Consider the following 17,299-nt stretch of genomic DNA (forward strand, 5'->3'; position numbering starts at 1 on the left):
GGCTAGTGCTCTACCACTTGAGCCACAGCGCCACTTCCGGCTTTTGTTTCCTGCTTATGTGGTGCTGAGGAATCGAACCCAGGGCCTCATGCATGCAAGGCAAGCGCTTTACCACTGAGTCACCTTCCCAGCCCCCTCTCCATGAGACTCTTATCTCCAATTAACCACTAGAAATCCAGAAGTAGATCTGTGGCTCAACTGGTAGAGCACTTGTCTTGAGCTGAAGAACTGAGGGACAGCACCCAGGCCCAGAGTTCAAGCCCCGTGACTGACCAAAAAGCCAAAAATAACTCAGGAAAATATGCTGTCTCTGTTCAAGTAATTTGGTGGGATAGTATTCTATATTAGATAAAAGTTTTAAATCCAGAAGAGGATCACTTAAGGCATCTAATGGGATAAAAAAATAAATAAATAGAACTAAAATGTGTGATTTTTACCTGAAAATTGTCCCTGGTGCCAGAAAGAAACATCTTGAGGACTATTTTCAATTCAATTTATGGACAAAATAGTATTTTTCAGCAATAGTGATAATATCAGAATTGTGAAACAATAATTTCATAGCTTCCAGATTATTACAACTTCCTACCAAAACCTGTAACTTCTTTGGAACTTACAAGATTATCATAATTACATATTTGCATATATTTTTATCTTATATTCCCAATAATAATGGGACATGCATCCCCAGAAAACAAATTAAGATTAGTGTATTTTAAATTACTTCAGTAGCAAGGTTAGATAGAAGCCTGTATGGAAGGTGAAATTTAATTTGGAAGTCATAAGCTATAAAAATATAAAAATGTATATGATGACAAGGTATTTGTATACCAAAGGTTGAATTTAATCATCTAGTTAAAATCAGCTTTCATGGCACTAATACCAGTTTCTACAGCTAAAAATCTAGTGATGTTTGACTTAATAAGTCTATATACTCAAAAATGAACATTACTATTGGTACATATCAATAAGCATGAGTGCAAATACATGATTAAGTAAAAGTTCAATCATAAGTCAGTTAAAAGACAAAATCCTTAGGCTACATGGAAATTTGAGACAAAATACTCCATGTTATATATACATCAATATCTAAAATATTATTCAAGCAAGTCTCAGTAGATAAGCCAAAATTCTATTAGTCATCAAATATTTAATTCACAAAATTAATCATTTAACAGATTATAATATGCAGATGAGACAAAATAACCATTTTATTTATTATATCTTCTTTAACTGCCATTCAGGACATTTAAAGCTATAAATTTAGAGCATCTGATAAAGAATCACCTATAATTTATATAATTTTACCACATAATCTTAGTGATGCCCAAAACAAATTATAACTAAACATTTAAAACTATAGTTCAAATTAGCATCAAAATATTTCTTCCCATCAGCAAAAGATGAAAGGTGTACTAACATAGATGTACCAATGCTTTCATTATATCTTCAGAAAAATATCTTAATAGATTTGTATGAGGCAGTATCCATTAAAAAACTTATTTAGTTGGAATATTAACATCAGATATGGGTTGCCTGGCTGTAGTGACATGTGATACAAAGCAACCTCATTTGAGAAAATTACAGCCTAGAATCTGTTAAGCAGTAGTTTTTAGAAAAAATATTAACTTCATTACTTATACGGTAAAGCTCCTACATACGTAAGTCTTAAAGGGCTGAGACTCCTTGTCATATTATTCGCAGCCACACACCTTGTGGCCTGAAAACTAGGGTCTCTGTTGTTGTTGCTTGTTTTTTTGGCTTTGAGACAGGGTCTTGTTACAGAGCGTGGGCTGGCCTCAAACGCTTGACTTTCTCTCAAGTGCAAGGGGTAAAGGACTATGCCAAAACACTCAGGTAGGAATTACTTTCTAAATTATATTACTTCCAAAATAGGGTTAAGAGAGTGTTTAGAAAACCAGGGAATTAGATGTAAAAAAAGTAATAAAACCATACCTTACAACCTAACAAAGACTCTCCTTTATTAACAGCCAATTATAATCTCAGAACTTTTAATAGACAGTAAAATCCCCCCATTTATGTCTCCAAATCTACCCTAACAATTCTCCCCTTGCTTTCTTGTCAATTTCTCCCTCTCTACTGAATGCTTCCCCTTAGCTTTGTTATCTTTCGTTTTAAATTTAAAAAAAAACAGCTACATTCTATGTGTATATCCACTTGACTAGGCTGGAACTATCTGTATTTGCCACTTCCAGTTTTTTCCTTTCACTTCATTCTGAAGCCAGTACAATTAGACTTCTGTCCCCAACAATCAACTGAAATTGCTCAGTTTTAAAATCTTTTCTAGATAGGGTCAGATATCAAATATTTAAGCATTGTAGGTTATATAATGAAAGACATTATTCTTTTTCCCCAATCCTTTTTTTAAAAATACAAGAATCACCATTAGTTCACTGGCTGAAAAACAACAAAAACAACCCATGAGTAAACACAGGCTACCGAGTAAATTTTGCCTGTAACCTATAATTTGCCAACACTATCAATGTTATCAAATACCTCAGGTGATCAGGCTCCAGTTCACCTTACTGGATCTAAGAGCATTATTTCAGATGCTCTTTGATCATGTCTTTCTCCTTGCATTGGCTTCCAGGGTATCACTCAACATTCTCCTGGATCTCCTACAACCTTCACAGACTCATCATCTTTAATTGCTCTTGGCTAGTTTTTCAATTTCCTGGCCTATTAAACTAGGATACCCTGAGGCTCAATCTTGAGTTCTTTTCTATTCTCAGTTGGTTCTCACCCCTTTGTGATCCTATACATTCTTATTTATTCTTTATTCTTGTTTAATACTGTAAATATGGAGGAAGGAAGGAAGGGAGGTAGGGAGGGAGGGAGAGGGGGAGAGGTATATGTCATATGGTTATTTTAGTCTTCCTTTGCAAATTTCCAAGATTATGTTTGTGATAATTTTATATATACATCACACACACACACACACACACACACACACACACACACACACACACACACACACACACACACACACACACACACACACACACACACAAATGATAACACAGTAATAACACTGAGTACAAAAACAGGCAGGTACCCAGTGGATTAAGCCTATAAATCTAGTTACTCAAGACGTAGAGATCTGAGTATCAAGATTCTTAGCTCTAATTAGGCAGCAAAAAGTTGGAAGTGGAAAAGGAGGCTCATGTAGTAGAGTGCCAGCTGTGAGTGAGAGTGTGAGGTCCTGCATTTAAGCCTAGTAGTAATACAATAAAACAAAACAAAACAAAAACATAGTTCCTCACACTTTGATTTTTCTTTTCTCAAAATATACAAAACCATGCTGGGTGCCACTGGTTCACATTTGTAATCCTTAGCAACTTAGGAGGCTGTGAGCTCTGTTTAAAGCCATCCTGGGCAGGAAGCTTGTTGAGCTGCTTATCTCTATTCAGGCAGGAAAGAAAGAGCCAGAAATAAAGGTATTACTCAAATGATAAGTGGCCCAGGCCTTGTGTTCAAGCACAGGCACATAAATGCACACGTGCGGGACATAGACAGACATACATACACACACACACACGCACACACGCACACGCACACGCACGCGCGCAATAAAAACAAATTGTTATTTGAGAAGAAGCCAGTGAGGCAGCCAGTCTTTCTATTACCTGAGTGGAGTTAGATAGTTGGTTTTTCCACGGCTCCTCTGCGCTGCTGGTCGGGTTTGTGCGGTTATGAGGTAGAGTGAGTGCGTTTCGCTGCAAGTAAGGCACGTTTCCATTACTTCCGCTTCCTGTTACATGATTATTGCCTATCAAAATAGTGTCTGTGCTTCCCAGCGTTCTTGATGTGCTACAGGGAACATGGCCTGTAGAAAAGGGTCCATTGGCTAATGGCTGCCCAGGGCAGCGGACTCCAGGCTGAGAGACGCTAGGCATTCTAGTTAGAGCAAGTTGTGACTGCTGGCCACAGACTGAGTTTGTAGGCAGTGATGAGTCAGCTGTTGGACCATTAGGAATTCCAGGAGGTCGAACCTGTGCAATTCCTGTTTGTCTCATCTGCCAAAAACAAATAAAAAATAAATTCTTTTTTGGTTGGCCATAATGTAGAGTATCACAATGTGAAGATGAATTAATAATCAAGGAAACCTGGTCAAAACACTTAATTTCTCAAAGTTGAAAAACAGTAACTCTACAAAGAAATGACTATTTATGGAATGCAGTGGAGGAAAAAAAGTTATTTTGAAAATATACATGTATCTATGAAAAAGTTAGGAAAACAAACATGTTTAATAGGAGAATTATTCCTTAAAAGATTTTAAAGTGTACTTAGTTGTATATTTTAACTCCCAGCACATGAATTATATTGGTCAGACTTGTTTTGTATTTATTTTACTATTACAACCACTTTTTAGGGAAAAAAGAAATAGCTAATCCATATGTAAACAAAAGAAGTATCACAAAACTTTTTCCAAACCCCCACCAGAAAAATTGTAGCATTTGATTGTGTATATTTAAGATGACAAATCTATACGAAAGGTCACTCTGGAAAAGTGCTTAGCATGTTTTTTTGTTTATATTTTTGGTTTTTTTGGGTGAGGGGTGCTTTGTTTTTTGTTTTGCAGTGTTACTGTTCTCCAGTTCAAGTCTAGGGTAAAAAAGTGGATAATCCACTCTGCTGACTTTCAAGATTATTATATTAGTCGATTCTTAGGATTGCTACAGAGTGGTTATCCAATCCATGAGACTTTATGAGGTGAAATATTTGGAAAAGAATCAGACATTAATTATCTAATATATAAACCCTCCCCTTTACCCCTTAATTTTCAGAAAGAATAAGTAAAGCAGGACTAATAGAAATCATCAGGGACCATTAACATGCAAGAAAGTGAATTCTGGTTCTTTCTTCAACTGGAGATACTTTCCAGGCGTTAGTGGAGAAGGCTGAACTGGCCCAAGTATTAAATAAAATGTAAGATTTTTTCTTTATGGAAAATAAAAAAGAAAGAAAGAAAAAAAGAGAGAGAGGGAGGGAGAGGGAGGGAGGGAGGGAAGGAAGGAAGGAAGGAAGGAAGGAAGGAAGGAAGCAAGCAAGCAAGCAAGCATGCAAGCAAGCAAGCAAGCAAGCAAGCAAGCAAGCAAGCAAGCAAGCAAGCAAGCAAGCAAGCAAGCAAGCAAGCAAGCAAGCAAGCAAGCAAGCGCAGCAGAGGCTAGTGAGAATATGGAGAAGGGAACCTAATACATTGTTGATGAGAATGTAAATTACTGCAACTACTATGGAAATCCGTATGGATATTCTTCAGAATCATTGTTCAAAGCTAACCCAAGCAAATCCAAAAGTTGTTTTTTCTTTTCTTTTCTTGGGGGGGATGGGGGATGGGGGAGGGTTGGTCATAAGGTCTGGCCTGAGCACTGTCCCTCAGCTCTTCAGCTCAAGGCTAGTGCTCACCACTTGAGCCACAGCACCACTTCCAGCTTTTTCTGCTTATGTGGTGCTGAGGAATCAAACCCAGGGCCTCATGCATGCAAGGCAAGCACTGTACCACTAAGTCACCTTCGTAGTCCCCAAGAGTCTCTTATTGCCAATTAACTACCAAAAACAAGAAGTAGCGCTATAGCTCAAGTGGTAGAGGACCAGCCTCAAGGAAAAAAACTAAGAGACAGTACTCAGGCTCTGTGTTCAAGCCCTAGTAGCAACACAAACAAACAACAACAATCGCCAGCATTTTAAGCATCAACTACTGAATTCAAATACTGGTAGAAAGTAAACATAGATATGATTGTGCTCTAAAATCATGACAAACAAAATACAGAAAATGTCAACAAACTTTAGAGAACAAAATGTTATACACACTTGGTGTTGCTGCATTAAGACAAATTGACTTTCCAACTGTTCCAGCATCAGTTTCTGTGCTGGATTTAAATTATTTCTATTTGCACGGAGCTGTTCCAAGTGCTAAAAGAAAAAGAAAATATAGTTACTATACATCAAAATATATGTCAAAAATATATCTCAGAAACAAGCTTAAAAATTGTGAGTAACCTTACTGAGAAACAACTGTGAGCCAATATCAGATTAGATGATTTCTCACAATCATCAAACCCAACAAAAATTTCTTTCAAAAGGTTAAAAACCTGAGTAAGAATTATGTATCCACCTGAAAGTTTGCTCTACTGTGATCTTTGGAAGACATGAAGATGAAATTTTATTCATTAATACAATACTTTTTGGTATTTATAAAATTCTTTAACCTTTACAATACACTATGATTAGTACACTGAAACCAGAACTCTTTGGAAAAGGAAAGGCTTTAAGACAAATCCAATGTCCAACTAGTGATCTGTTTGAATAATATTTTAATATCTAAAGAAATATGGTATAATAACAAAACAGGAAAGTTCTTAATATACTGACATGAAAAGCACTGTAAAATATATTATTAATAAGCTATAGCAGCAGAACCACTTATCTAAAAAGGATACCTTTTAAGACCTCCTAGTGAAGCCTCAAGACACAGATAAATACCATGAATGTCATTTAATGCCTTTTCCACCCTCATCCTAATAAACTATGGTCATAACTTTTATACTTTGAGGTGTAACACTAAAAGTAGAACAAATTACTTTTTTCCTCTTCACAATATCACAGACATTCCTTGGTACTGTAGCTCTTAGAAACCATAATATAGAATTTTCTTTTCTTAGGAAGGGAAGACTTTTACTTTTTTACTTCAAGGAAGCCATTATTTATAGAGATTGAGTCAATGCAGGCACTACAATATTAAAAGTCATTTGGATAAATAAGATGGATACTAAATGACTAAAGGCCAAAAAGACTAGACAGCCTGGGTACACCGGACTAAGGGATGATTCACATCCCTTGTGGGGTAAAGTGGGATTTCATTATGCCCATCAGAATACTGTATTGTAAAAGATACCCCTCTGAACATCACCTTAACAATAAAAAAGATATTAATGATTTATTTATGGAATTTTCCATTTAATAATTTTGGATCATGGTTGAAGCAGCAGAAAGTATAGCCACAAATAAGGAGGAAGGATCTACTTGAATGCATGCAGTATTTTGTGATGTTTTAAAAAAGAAAAAAAATGAGAAAAGGTGCATATACATGCTTATATATGCAAAATATATCCCTAGAAAGTCAGTTAAAAAGTATTAATACTAAATGAACACAGATGGGAAGTGAGCTAGTAAATAAATCTAGTAACCTAGATTTATTCTATATCTAGTTTGAACCATTTGTATTACTTATTTTTTAAAAAATAAACAAAAACAAGTGAATTCTGGTATATGGGGGTGCCTTTTACTTATGTGCATACTGAATTTACTATCATTCAAGAATTAATACTTTAAACTTTAAGCTTACTGCCTCTATGTCTTCAAAAGAAAAAATAATTTCTCAAAAGCTTATCTTACATACCTGTAATTTCTGTGGTGTCAAACACCACGAATGAGCTTGTTGCTGTATAGGAGGATGTGACATACCATGGCCACCACTCCAATTATCAGAAGTACTCTGAGGAAAATTGATTTAAAAAAAAAAATTAAGAGTATTTAGTTAAGTCCACAGAGTTAACAATAATGACTAATGGAGGCCAAATGAGTATGAATTGGAATATTTACATACAAAAAGATGTTATGTTACATTCTTAAAAAATAATTTTACATGCATATCAAACTTAGAAATCATAAATTTAAAGAATACTGATACTTTAATAAGCCACCCAAAAAAAGGCCCACCCCTAAACTATGGCCCAAACGACTAGCCTATTTATCACACTGTCTACTAGATCCAACACTAAATTTATTTCCATGTCAGTAAAAAAAGTGATGATGAAAAGTGTGCTGAGAGCTTAACGGCAGGGAGATGAATAAAATGATTTGATGAATGCAAATTTATCCCTACTTTCAATATGATTCTAAAATTTGGGATGGAAAAAAACGGAAACCTTTCACTCTTTTGATGTCCACAGATTTAAAGTAAAGGACAAGAGATGTTCAAACTGCACAATTTCAGGGCAGTTGGAGCTACTTTTTTGACTGGGATTTTTCTATTTCTCTAAAACATATACCTTTGTTGGACTAGATGTTCTTTTCCTCTTGGCAGGACTGGACAGGTCATCTACTTGGCTAGAAGGAATCATGTGTAGTGGCAAGGGTTGCTGTGAAATTGGTGTTTGACTGAGGCCTAATACAGGTTCAGTATTTGGATGATGAGGTTTACATGCCTAAGAATCACAGAAGGAAGACAAAAATAGGGTTCTATATATTCTTAATCATTCCTTCAAATTATAAAACTTCACAAGCTACATACTTTTCAAAATGTGGACATCGCTGGTTGTAATTATTGAAAATCAAAATCAAATGAATTGTCAATGGAGGAATGTGTACCTTCCTTGGAAAAATCTGCTTTCAAAATTAATTGAATCACTGAAGCATTATGTTAGGAAATCTCTGAAAATCATGAAAATGCACAAAGGTTCTAAATTGGTACCCCAAAATTTCTTCCCATATCAGAGGGAATTTTATTTCTATCTAGATTCCCTTCTGCAATTAAATCAAAAGGCTTTCCATTAATAAAAGCCTTCTGTGCTTAGTTAAAATTAGCTTGACCACTACAGATTGAAAAGAACCCTTAAAGCTGGGCACCTGCAGAACATAACCCAACTTCTCACCTGCTGTGCTGTGTTCATGGCACCCTGCCTGGAGGTAAGCTCTGCGGGGATTGGTAGGCTCCATGCCTCCTCAATACTAGGAAGTAATTTAGTTTTATTCTGTAGACTACCTTGTGGAAGGTTACACAACTGAGCCTAGGAAAAATTATGTAAAAAGCAAATTTAACACAAGCCTACTTGAGTAAGAGCAAGTCCACTAAATCTTCCTAAATGCTATAGCTAATTGGTTTTAAAAGAAAATAGATTCTAAATTTGGGGCTTTAGAATGATACTAAGTATAAAGAGGGTAACCAGAATATAAACCTTTGTGGGAATCAAAACAAAGCTGAGCTCTGTTTTCAGAGTTCTCATAGCTGTCTTCTCAGGAAACTCCAAGCAAGAGTGAAAGACAGTGTTTGTGTTCTTTTCTCTAAAATGCTATGACAACTTAAAAATGTAGACAGTACATAGAAAAAATTATGTAAATTAATATGCATCAACAGCGTCAATGTGCAAAAGAGCATCTTTTAAAATACTGCATCTTACTTAAAATGAAAAGTGAAATAATATTACAAGCTATGGTATGTTACAAAATATGGAAACAGATTATAGACATCAAAACACAACTAGACAAAACTTTCCAGCCACCCTCTTTCTGCCTGAGTGTCCTGGGGAAATATGCAACTTAAAAAAAACTATTTAAAATTTTTACCTGTAAATACTTAATCCGTGCTGCAAGTGCAGAGGTATTACTGCAACTTTTACTTCGAGTTGCATTTAAGTAGCATTTAATGGCATCCTGAGGCTGGTTGCAGGATTCATAGAGTGTGCCTAGATCCATCCAGGCTGCAGCATGGCCATGGTCCAATTGTACAGCACAAATATAGGCCTGTAAAGCGTCCATAGGCTGATTTTGCTGTTGATATAGCACACTACAAAGAAAAATTAAGAGAAAAAAAAAATATCCACTAAGAACTGCATAGTATCATAGCATAATTTTAAACTATAAAGTACATTATATGACTTAACTATCTTTACATATTAATTATAGCTAATTTTATACAAATTCTTACCCTATTGAACACCATGTATCTGCACTTGCTTCTGATTTATCAATAGACTGCCTGTAAGATATAAAGGCATCCTGAACTTTCCCAATACTTGAATAGCACCTGACAGGGAAGAGGGGGAAAAAAAAATTCCATTAATACTGAAATAAATTTATTTGTTGAAAGGATGGACTATGTATCAAGGCAATTTTTGAGAACCTAATAAGCTAATATATTTATGTTTGTATGTATATATAGCAAGAAATTAAAGAGTATACATTATAATTGTCCCCTCAATAAACTATTATAGTCTGTCTCATAGGTGCTAAAGCATTTTATGATAATGAAATCTACTATAATAAATACAGACATTATCACTTCAGTGTTACAATACTGTAAGTTAAACACAGCCCCTTCTCATTCTACTTGTCCATTCTGATCTCTAGTTTCCTACATAGAATATGCAGTTAATACTTAGGGGAGGAATCCAAAGGTATAACTCCTCTGAACAGCTAATGTACTGTTTCTCAAAATGAATGTTTGGGGAGGGAAGGCAAAAGGGAAGAGCACACAAATGGAGAGAGGAAGAGTGATCAAATGCAGTCATTACAGCCAATGCACATTACTCAAAATTGAAACTATATAATTTGAAGGTAGGGATGGGAAGGGAAAAATGAGAGAGAAGGAAGAAAGGGGTGACACATTGACCAAGAAACACTGTACTTATAACCTGACTTATGGATTGTAACTTCTTTGTACAATTACTGAATAGTAATAATAAACAAATATAAAAAAAACAAAACTTAAAACTGTATGATGATGAATTAGACTTCGATTCTCTTTACTCAATAACAAAGGGAAATAATTTGCAAATGGAACATAGTTAATCTCAAAGTAGGTATTAGAAAATAGTATAAAATTGTGTGAAGTATATTTTGTGAATAGTAAAGAGTAAATTAAGATCAAAGTTTCAAGAACATGTTATTTTCTTAATGTGAATGTACCTGATGGATATACAAACAGCAGCTGCAATTATAAATACAGAAATCTTCTTGATAGTGGACACTAAAGGAAATGCCTAACAAACCCTAGTCCTTGACTTAAGGGTGGACAATGCATCATCAAAAGGCTAGCATAGCCAATATAAAAGACATTATCATCCCCTGCAGGAGTTAGGAAAGAAAGAAGTGGATGGGTAAGAATAAGGGATGTGAATGTGCAGGTGTTTATTATTCAGATCCGTGAATCCCATATCCCCACCAAATACAGTTATTTTTCCAGACTGATACAGATAGATTAGAGGGACAGATAAATAAAAACAGCATATATAGATATATCTATATATAGATATATATAGATATATATGTGTGTGTGTGTGTGTGTGTGTGTGTGTGTGTGTGTGTGTGCAAACTAACATTCATTTATTTTGGAATAATAGTGGGAGTAAGAAGCAAAAGAAAAAAACTGAACATCTTTACTTGCCCAAGCACTGTATTTTTATACTCATAAACATTCTTTGAAATTTTCTCATCTGGACGATCTAAATGTCTGGGAGCCACTGATTCAGGCAGATAAAATGAGCAAAAGCATTTCGAACACATTTGACTAGTACAAACAATATAAGAAAGTACAAACACAAAACAACAAAGAATTTTCAGTGCATCCAAAGAATACCCTGAAGTTTGCTTTCCTAATAGGAGGAATAGAACAATGAAAGCATTTTACAGGAAGACTTAGCTGTTAACAATATGTAGAATACATTAAAAAGAAAACAAGTACGGACAGTAAAACAGAGGATGTTTATATTCACCTGTTCGGAACAGGAGGAAGAAATAGAAATGGCAAGCACAAGATGAGAAATAAGAGAGAAAAAGAAAAAAAAATTCCATGATTAACTGATTAGATGTCCAAACAAGTGGAGGACTAGTAGCTTGTTTTTAAACCTGAATAAACAATTCAGAAAACGGAGCTGGAGTATAGTTCAATCCTCAGTACTAAAAAAGGGGGAGAGATGGTCATATTTTTGGCAAAAGGAAGAGGAGACTAGCTAACTTGGGGAAGAATATTGATGAATATTGTTTAAAATGCTCACTCTTTGACACGGGTGAAAATATTAAAAGAACAGATATGATCCTTGAATTTAATATAGCTTTAAGTGTAGGAATACTGATTTTTTTTATCAGTTTGGAAGATAGGCTATAAGAACACAAAACACTTGAGAAAGATTAAAATAAGCCTATGAACTATCTTGCAGAATAGGCAGTATCAGATAAGTTAGTGACTAGAGACAGAGAAGGCAGTTTCAGACAGTAAACTGCTTTATGAAGGGAAATCTGTGAGGTATCAGAAATAGTGCCAAACAGGGAGAGAAACCAGAAAAAAAGAGAATGCTACACAGACAGAAAATAGACTCCTTTTGTTTTTCTTCTTATAAAATCAAATCATATTTCAAGTTTAGAGAAAACCTCTTTTTTATAATCACTGGAAGAAATAAGCATTATTTCCTAAAACCAATGTTTTAAAAGCTTAACTAACTACCTTCCCCTCGGACAGCCTTGTGGAACTGAAAAGGGCTTGATAGATACTATGATCTAGTCCCTGCTCTTACATCTACATGACTTTGGACAAAATATTTTAACTCCTCATAAGTCACTTTGTACATTTATAAAATGACATGATTTACAGGGTCTTTTTTAGCACTAACATTCTATATTTCTGTGATAACATGGTCAATGACTGACTGGGGCTTGTCTAGCAGAATAGCACACTACAATCTCATTTTGATATACATATGCTAAATGATGAGCTCATTTAATCTTCAATACAGTCCTGAATGAGGTAGGTAATAAAAAGCCTTAGAAATATTAGTCATCAAATCTCAAAGTTTCTTACTCGAAGTTGTTTGGAGCTTTAGTAACTTCTAGACTATAATTTGTAAAAATTTTTCAGAATGAAACAAAATAGAGGCCAAATATAAAAGGTAATATAAACAATAGGATAAGGAAAACACCAAAGAAAGGCTAAATCAGACCCAGAATAACTATAGATGAAAGACAATGAATGTCTAAAATGATCACCTTGAACCCCAAAGCAAGTTAAATTGCGATCTGTTACTTTTTGAAAAGCTTCCCAAAAGATTAGATTAAAAGCATGTCAATAATTTAGAATGTAAAATCAGTTAACTACAAAAAACAAAAATTTCAGCATTATTAAAATTATTTAAAAAATGGTTCACTGCATATCAATTTCATAAAGATAGAATTAAACTTTAAAACATATGCTAAAAAGATATTCACACTATTGATACTGTATTGAAGTATTAATCTGAAGTAAAAAGAAAACCCTATTATGGCATATACTGTTTAATCCATGTTATTATGACATTTACACTATCAGAAAGGAAAACAAATCACCATATTTAGAAACTCTCTTTTATAATTTACCTTTTAGGAATCTTCGTTATAATGTATTTATAAGAGAAAATACACTGTTCAAGATATAACTGTAAACTAACATTTTGGATTATAATTGAAATATCCTAGCTAGAATAGGGAAAAAAAAAAAAAAGAAAGAAAGAAAAGAGAAAAAAAAAAAAAAAAAAAGGAAAGCAAATATCTGCTAAGTATTACCTTCCAAGGAAATACCAGGACTGGCCAGAATTTGGATCTGCTTCCAAGGATTTCTGGAGATACTGAATAGCATAACTTTCCTTGGTGGCTTTATCTCCTAGGAGATCCACAGTGTGATGCATCCAACCTATAGTGATTTAAAATTATTTACACATATTACATAACGGTTCTTCTATTTTTAAGAATACTAAGTAGAAAATAAAGAACAACACTCTTATTTAGTTCAAGGTACTCATTTCCAAATTTCAGAACCACTAATTCTTACAATAAGAAAATCTGTTTCTCACAGTAAGATAATAAATAATGTCAAAGTGATGAAGACCTTTTATTCAAAAATAAATAAATAAAAACAAAAATGAAGGCACATGTTAAGACTCTCCAAGATGCTATATTAATACAATATTTGTTTCCAAAGAATACAGGCCAATATAATCACTGAAAGTTTTGATTAAAATACACATAAACACTACCTCATTGGAATTGCCTAGATATAATCACACCTTATATACACATTATGAAACATCAACTAGCTTGGTACCAGTGGCTCACACCCATAAATTGAACTACTCAGGAGGCTGAGATCTGAGCATCATGTTAGCCAGAGCAGGAAAGTTTGTGAGGTTCTTCTCTTCAATTAACCATTAAAGCCCAAAGTGGAGCTGTGGTTTAAGTTGTAGAACAGCAGCACTGAGTGAAAAGGTTTAAGGGACAGTACACAGGCTGAGGTGGAGTCCAATATGGATGGACACACGATGGATGGACACTTGTCTGACAACTTAAAAAAAAATCCTCAAGGCTATAAAAAAAAAATTACATTAAAATTGTACAAATACGCCAGGCATTGATGGCTTACAACTGTAATCCTAGTTACTCAGGAAGCTGAAATCTATAGTACCAGAGTGCAAAGCCAGCCTGGAAACAAAACTCCAAGAGATTCTACCAACAAAATTACCTAGCTGGACTGGAGGTGAAGCTAAAGTGGTAGCGTGTCAGCTGCAATTAAGCTAGCCAAGTACAAGGTCCTAAGAAGTTGTAAATACCACAAATGTTTGTCTAATAAATAAATTTCAAAGAATTAGATGGCCAAGTAATCCATCAAAAAATTGGATTATGAAAATTTGCCAGTAGGTCTTATGTCAGTTGTAAATAAATTCAAGTATAAATCAATTAGCTCTATTCTTTATGTACAGTCTATGTAACAAATAAGAACTCTTATTTCTGACACTTATTCTATTTGATATGAACCAAAAGATATCTTAAGGAGATATAGTTACAATGTTTTTTATTTCTTTTAAAAGTGTACTCAGGGCTTTATGCTCTCACTAGGCTTTCTTTGACACAGCTGGTACTTTCTAAATCTTGAGCCATGCCTCTAGTCTGGTATCTTACTGGTTAACTGGAGATGAAAGTGTCATAAGATTTTCTGCCCCAACTAACTGTGAACTTCGATCGTAAAGGTCTCTACTACTGAGTATCCAGGATTACATGTGTGAGCCACCAGCACCTACCAACTGCTTTTAATTTTTGGACTTTACCAGGATTTGAACTCAGAGACTTGTATTTGTTAGGCAGGTATTCTACCAGAGCCACACACCCAGCCCCATAGGTCAAGCCCCAGGACTGACAAAAAAAAAAAAGGCAGAGGGGAGGGTTAATGATAATAGTGTGGATAAAAATAACTGACTGCAGGCTGGGAAGATGGCTCAGTGGTAGAGCACTTGCCTTGCATGCCTGAGGCCCTGGGTTCGATTCCTCAGCACCACATAAGCAAAAAGAAAAAAGCCGGAAGTGGCGATGTGGCTCAAGTGGTAGAGCGCTAGCCTTGAGCTGAAGAGCTGAGGGACAGCGCCCAGGCCCAGAGTTCAGGCCCCACGACCGGACCCAAAAAATAAAATAAAATAACTGACTGCAAGTGGCTCATGCTTGTAATACTAGCTACTGAGGAGGAAGAGATCTAGAGGACTACACTTTGAGGAACAGCCCAGGAGGAAAATTTGTGAGTCTATCTCTAAAATAACCAGCAAAAAAGCAGAGCTGGAAGCCTGGTTCAAGTGGTAGGGCACAAGTGTAACAAGTATGAGGCCCCGACATCGAACTCTAGTATTTCCACTCTAAAAGTTTGTATTTCAGCATTAGCTTAATGAATAAATTCTTCATTTTGAACGTATCACACTTAGTAGTGTCTACCTAAGAATTCTAACCATTGTTAGTATACTAACAGACTTAAATGTTTTAGTTAAGACATCAATTCACATTATTATAACACTATATATATATATCACTTGATAAAAAATAAATGTTTTGATATCTCCATATTTCTGAAGGGTATATACAAGTAAAATTCTAATGTATAAAATGAAAAACTAAAAACATTGGTTTATATGAAGGCAATGTATTCACAATTTACAGTTAACCATGATATTAATAAATCTCAGCTTGAATAAGATTTGATGATTTTTGGATCTTATGAAAAGATCCAAAAATAATGTTGATTAAAAATTAATAAACCATTTCCAAGACCAAAACCACATAAACAGAGTAAATAAAAACCTCAAATTCAAAGTACAAATAGAAAACAAGAATTGGTAACTAGGCAATAAAATTATATGTTTGCCAGTTTCTTCATTATCTTCTTGGACATCAACACATGACAACTAAATAGCTAGATTCCACAAATTCAACATTAGAATAGAATTCTATGCTTATATAGAAACTATCCTGTGCTAGATGTTCTGCAATTTTTAGATAACTGTTTTACTTACTGATATTGATAAAGCTATGAAAGAAAGCTCACCAACCACTATGTGACTGTAGTCAAATCACTTAATTTTGTTGATTGCTAAGCATGTATGTAGTACAAAAGGAAAATGTAATACTTGCCATGGGTAAAATACCAGTGAATAATTCTGAGAATTTACAAAGCCTATCTGCACAAAATAATGATACCGACATTGACTATATTATAGAAAATGCTTAGCAGAGTGTGGAAATATGTTGGGTTCAGATTATTTGATCAACTCTGAGCAACTGTGTAAAACATAGAGAAATACCTATAATACACTGAACATGTACTATTTACATACCTAATTGTTGTAAGACAGTTGCTTTTACTTGTGAAGAAAGGTTTTCTGTCTGCAAAAGTTGTTCATAAGCTTCCTTTGCAGAATGATACTTCCTCTAAAGAATAAAGAAATTTACAGAAAAATTAATACAATCTTTAAAATAACTACCTCATAGAGTAAAAATTATATAATAATAATGCTTTAGCATAGTAGGAAAAGAAACATAAAGAACAAAGTACTGTTTGCATTTAGAGTTCATTTATAGCACTGAAAAGCTCTGAACAGGCCATGTTCCAGAGTATCTAGCATCAATAAAACTAACATGGACTGTTCCAAATATCGTTAAATACTACCTTTAGAAATTTTCCAATTCTCAATAGCTAAAACAATCTCATCCTATTTAATAACACAAGTGATCTCAATGGTTTTAGTAACATTAGTGAAATCAGACACTTATTCTGTCTCCAAATACATAATCTGTTTGTCCATAAACACTAAGTTCCCAAGCAACTCAAATAACAGATCATATGGCAAAAACAATTGTTAACAAAATTTAAAGTACTAAACTAATTAAGATATAAGTTTTAAAGATGCAGCTTTTAATATATCTCATAAAATATTTACAATAAATCTGATTTCAAATATATCAAAACTACTACAGTTACAGTGAAACACTATTTCAAGTTCCATGGGCAAGTCCCACCCCCCTCCTCCCCCCCCCCCCCCCCTGCCCCGATTGTAGGGCTTGAACTCTGGGCCTGGACATGGTCCCTGAGCTTTTCAGCTCAAGATGAGCCACAGCTCAACTTTCTGGTTTTCTGGTGGTCAATTAGAGATAAGAGTTTCATAAACTTTCCTGCCTGGGCTGGCTTGAACTGCAATCCTGGGATCTCAGCCTCCTGATTAGC

The 17,299-nt window shown here is 34.7% G+C and overlaps 1 protein-coding gene across 9 annotated transcripts in view; it reads right to left on the reverse strand.

Moving 5' to 3' along the window:
- Kdm6a (lysine demethylase 6A) overlaps nt 1-17,299 on the reverse strand; it is a 186,898-nt gene that overhangs the window by 44,826 nt on the left and 124,773 nt on the right. For 2 of the 9 annotated variants that reach the window (XM_070040584.1, XM_070040587.1), the window contains exons 9-16: nt 16,413-16,506; nt 13,330-13,456; nt 9,725-9,823; nt 9,364-9,583; nt 8,673-8,807; nt 7,418-7,513; nt 5,830-5,931; nt 3,645-4,034 (exon numbers count right to left, since the gene is read on the reverse strand). In XM_070040584.1, coding sequence (XP_069896685.1) covers nt 3,645-4,034; nt 5,830-5,931; nt 7,418-7,513; nt 8,673-8,807; nt 9,364-9,583; nt 9,725-9,823; nt 13,330-13,456; nt 16,413-16,506 — 1,263 coding nt within the window. Of the gene's footprint in view, nt 1-3,644; nt 4,035-5,829; nt 5,932-7,417; nt 7,514-8,069; nt 8,226-8,672; nt 8,808-9,363; nt 9,584-9,724; nt 9,824-13,329; nt 13,457-16,412; nt 16,507-17,299 lie in introns of all 9 variants that reach the window. The other 7 variants (XM_070040586.1, XM_070040589.1, XM_070040580.1 and 4 more) reach the window with 6 other exon arrangements.

The sequence above is a fragment of the Dipodomys merriami genome, unplaced genomic scaffold (genome assembly GCF_024711535.1).
Source record: "Dipodomys merriami isolate MVZ:Mamm:240054 unplaced genomic scaffold, mDipMer1.0.p SCAF_3, whole genome shotgun sequence".
Taxonomy (NCBI): Eukaryota; Metazoa; Chordata; class Mammalia; order Rodentia; family Heteromyidae; genus Dipodomys; species Dipodomys merriami.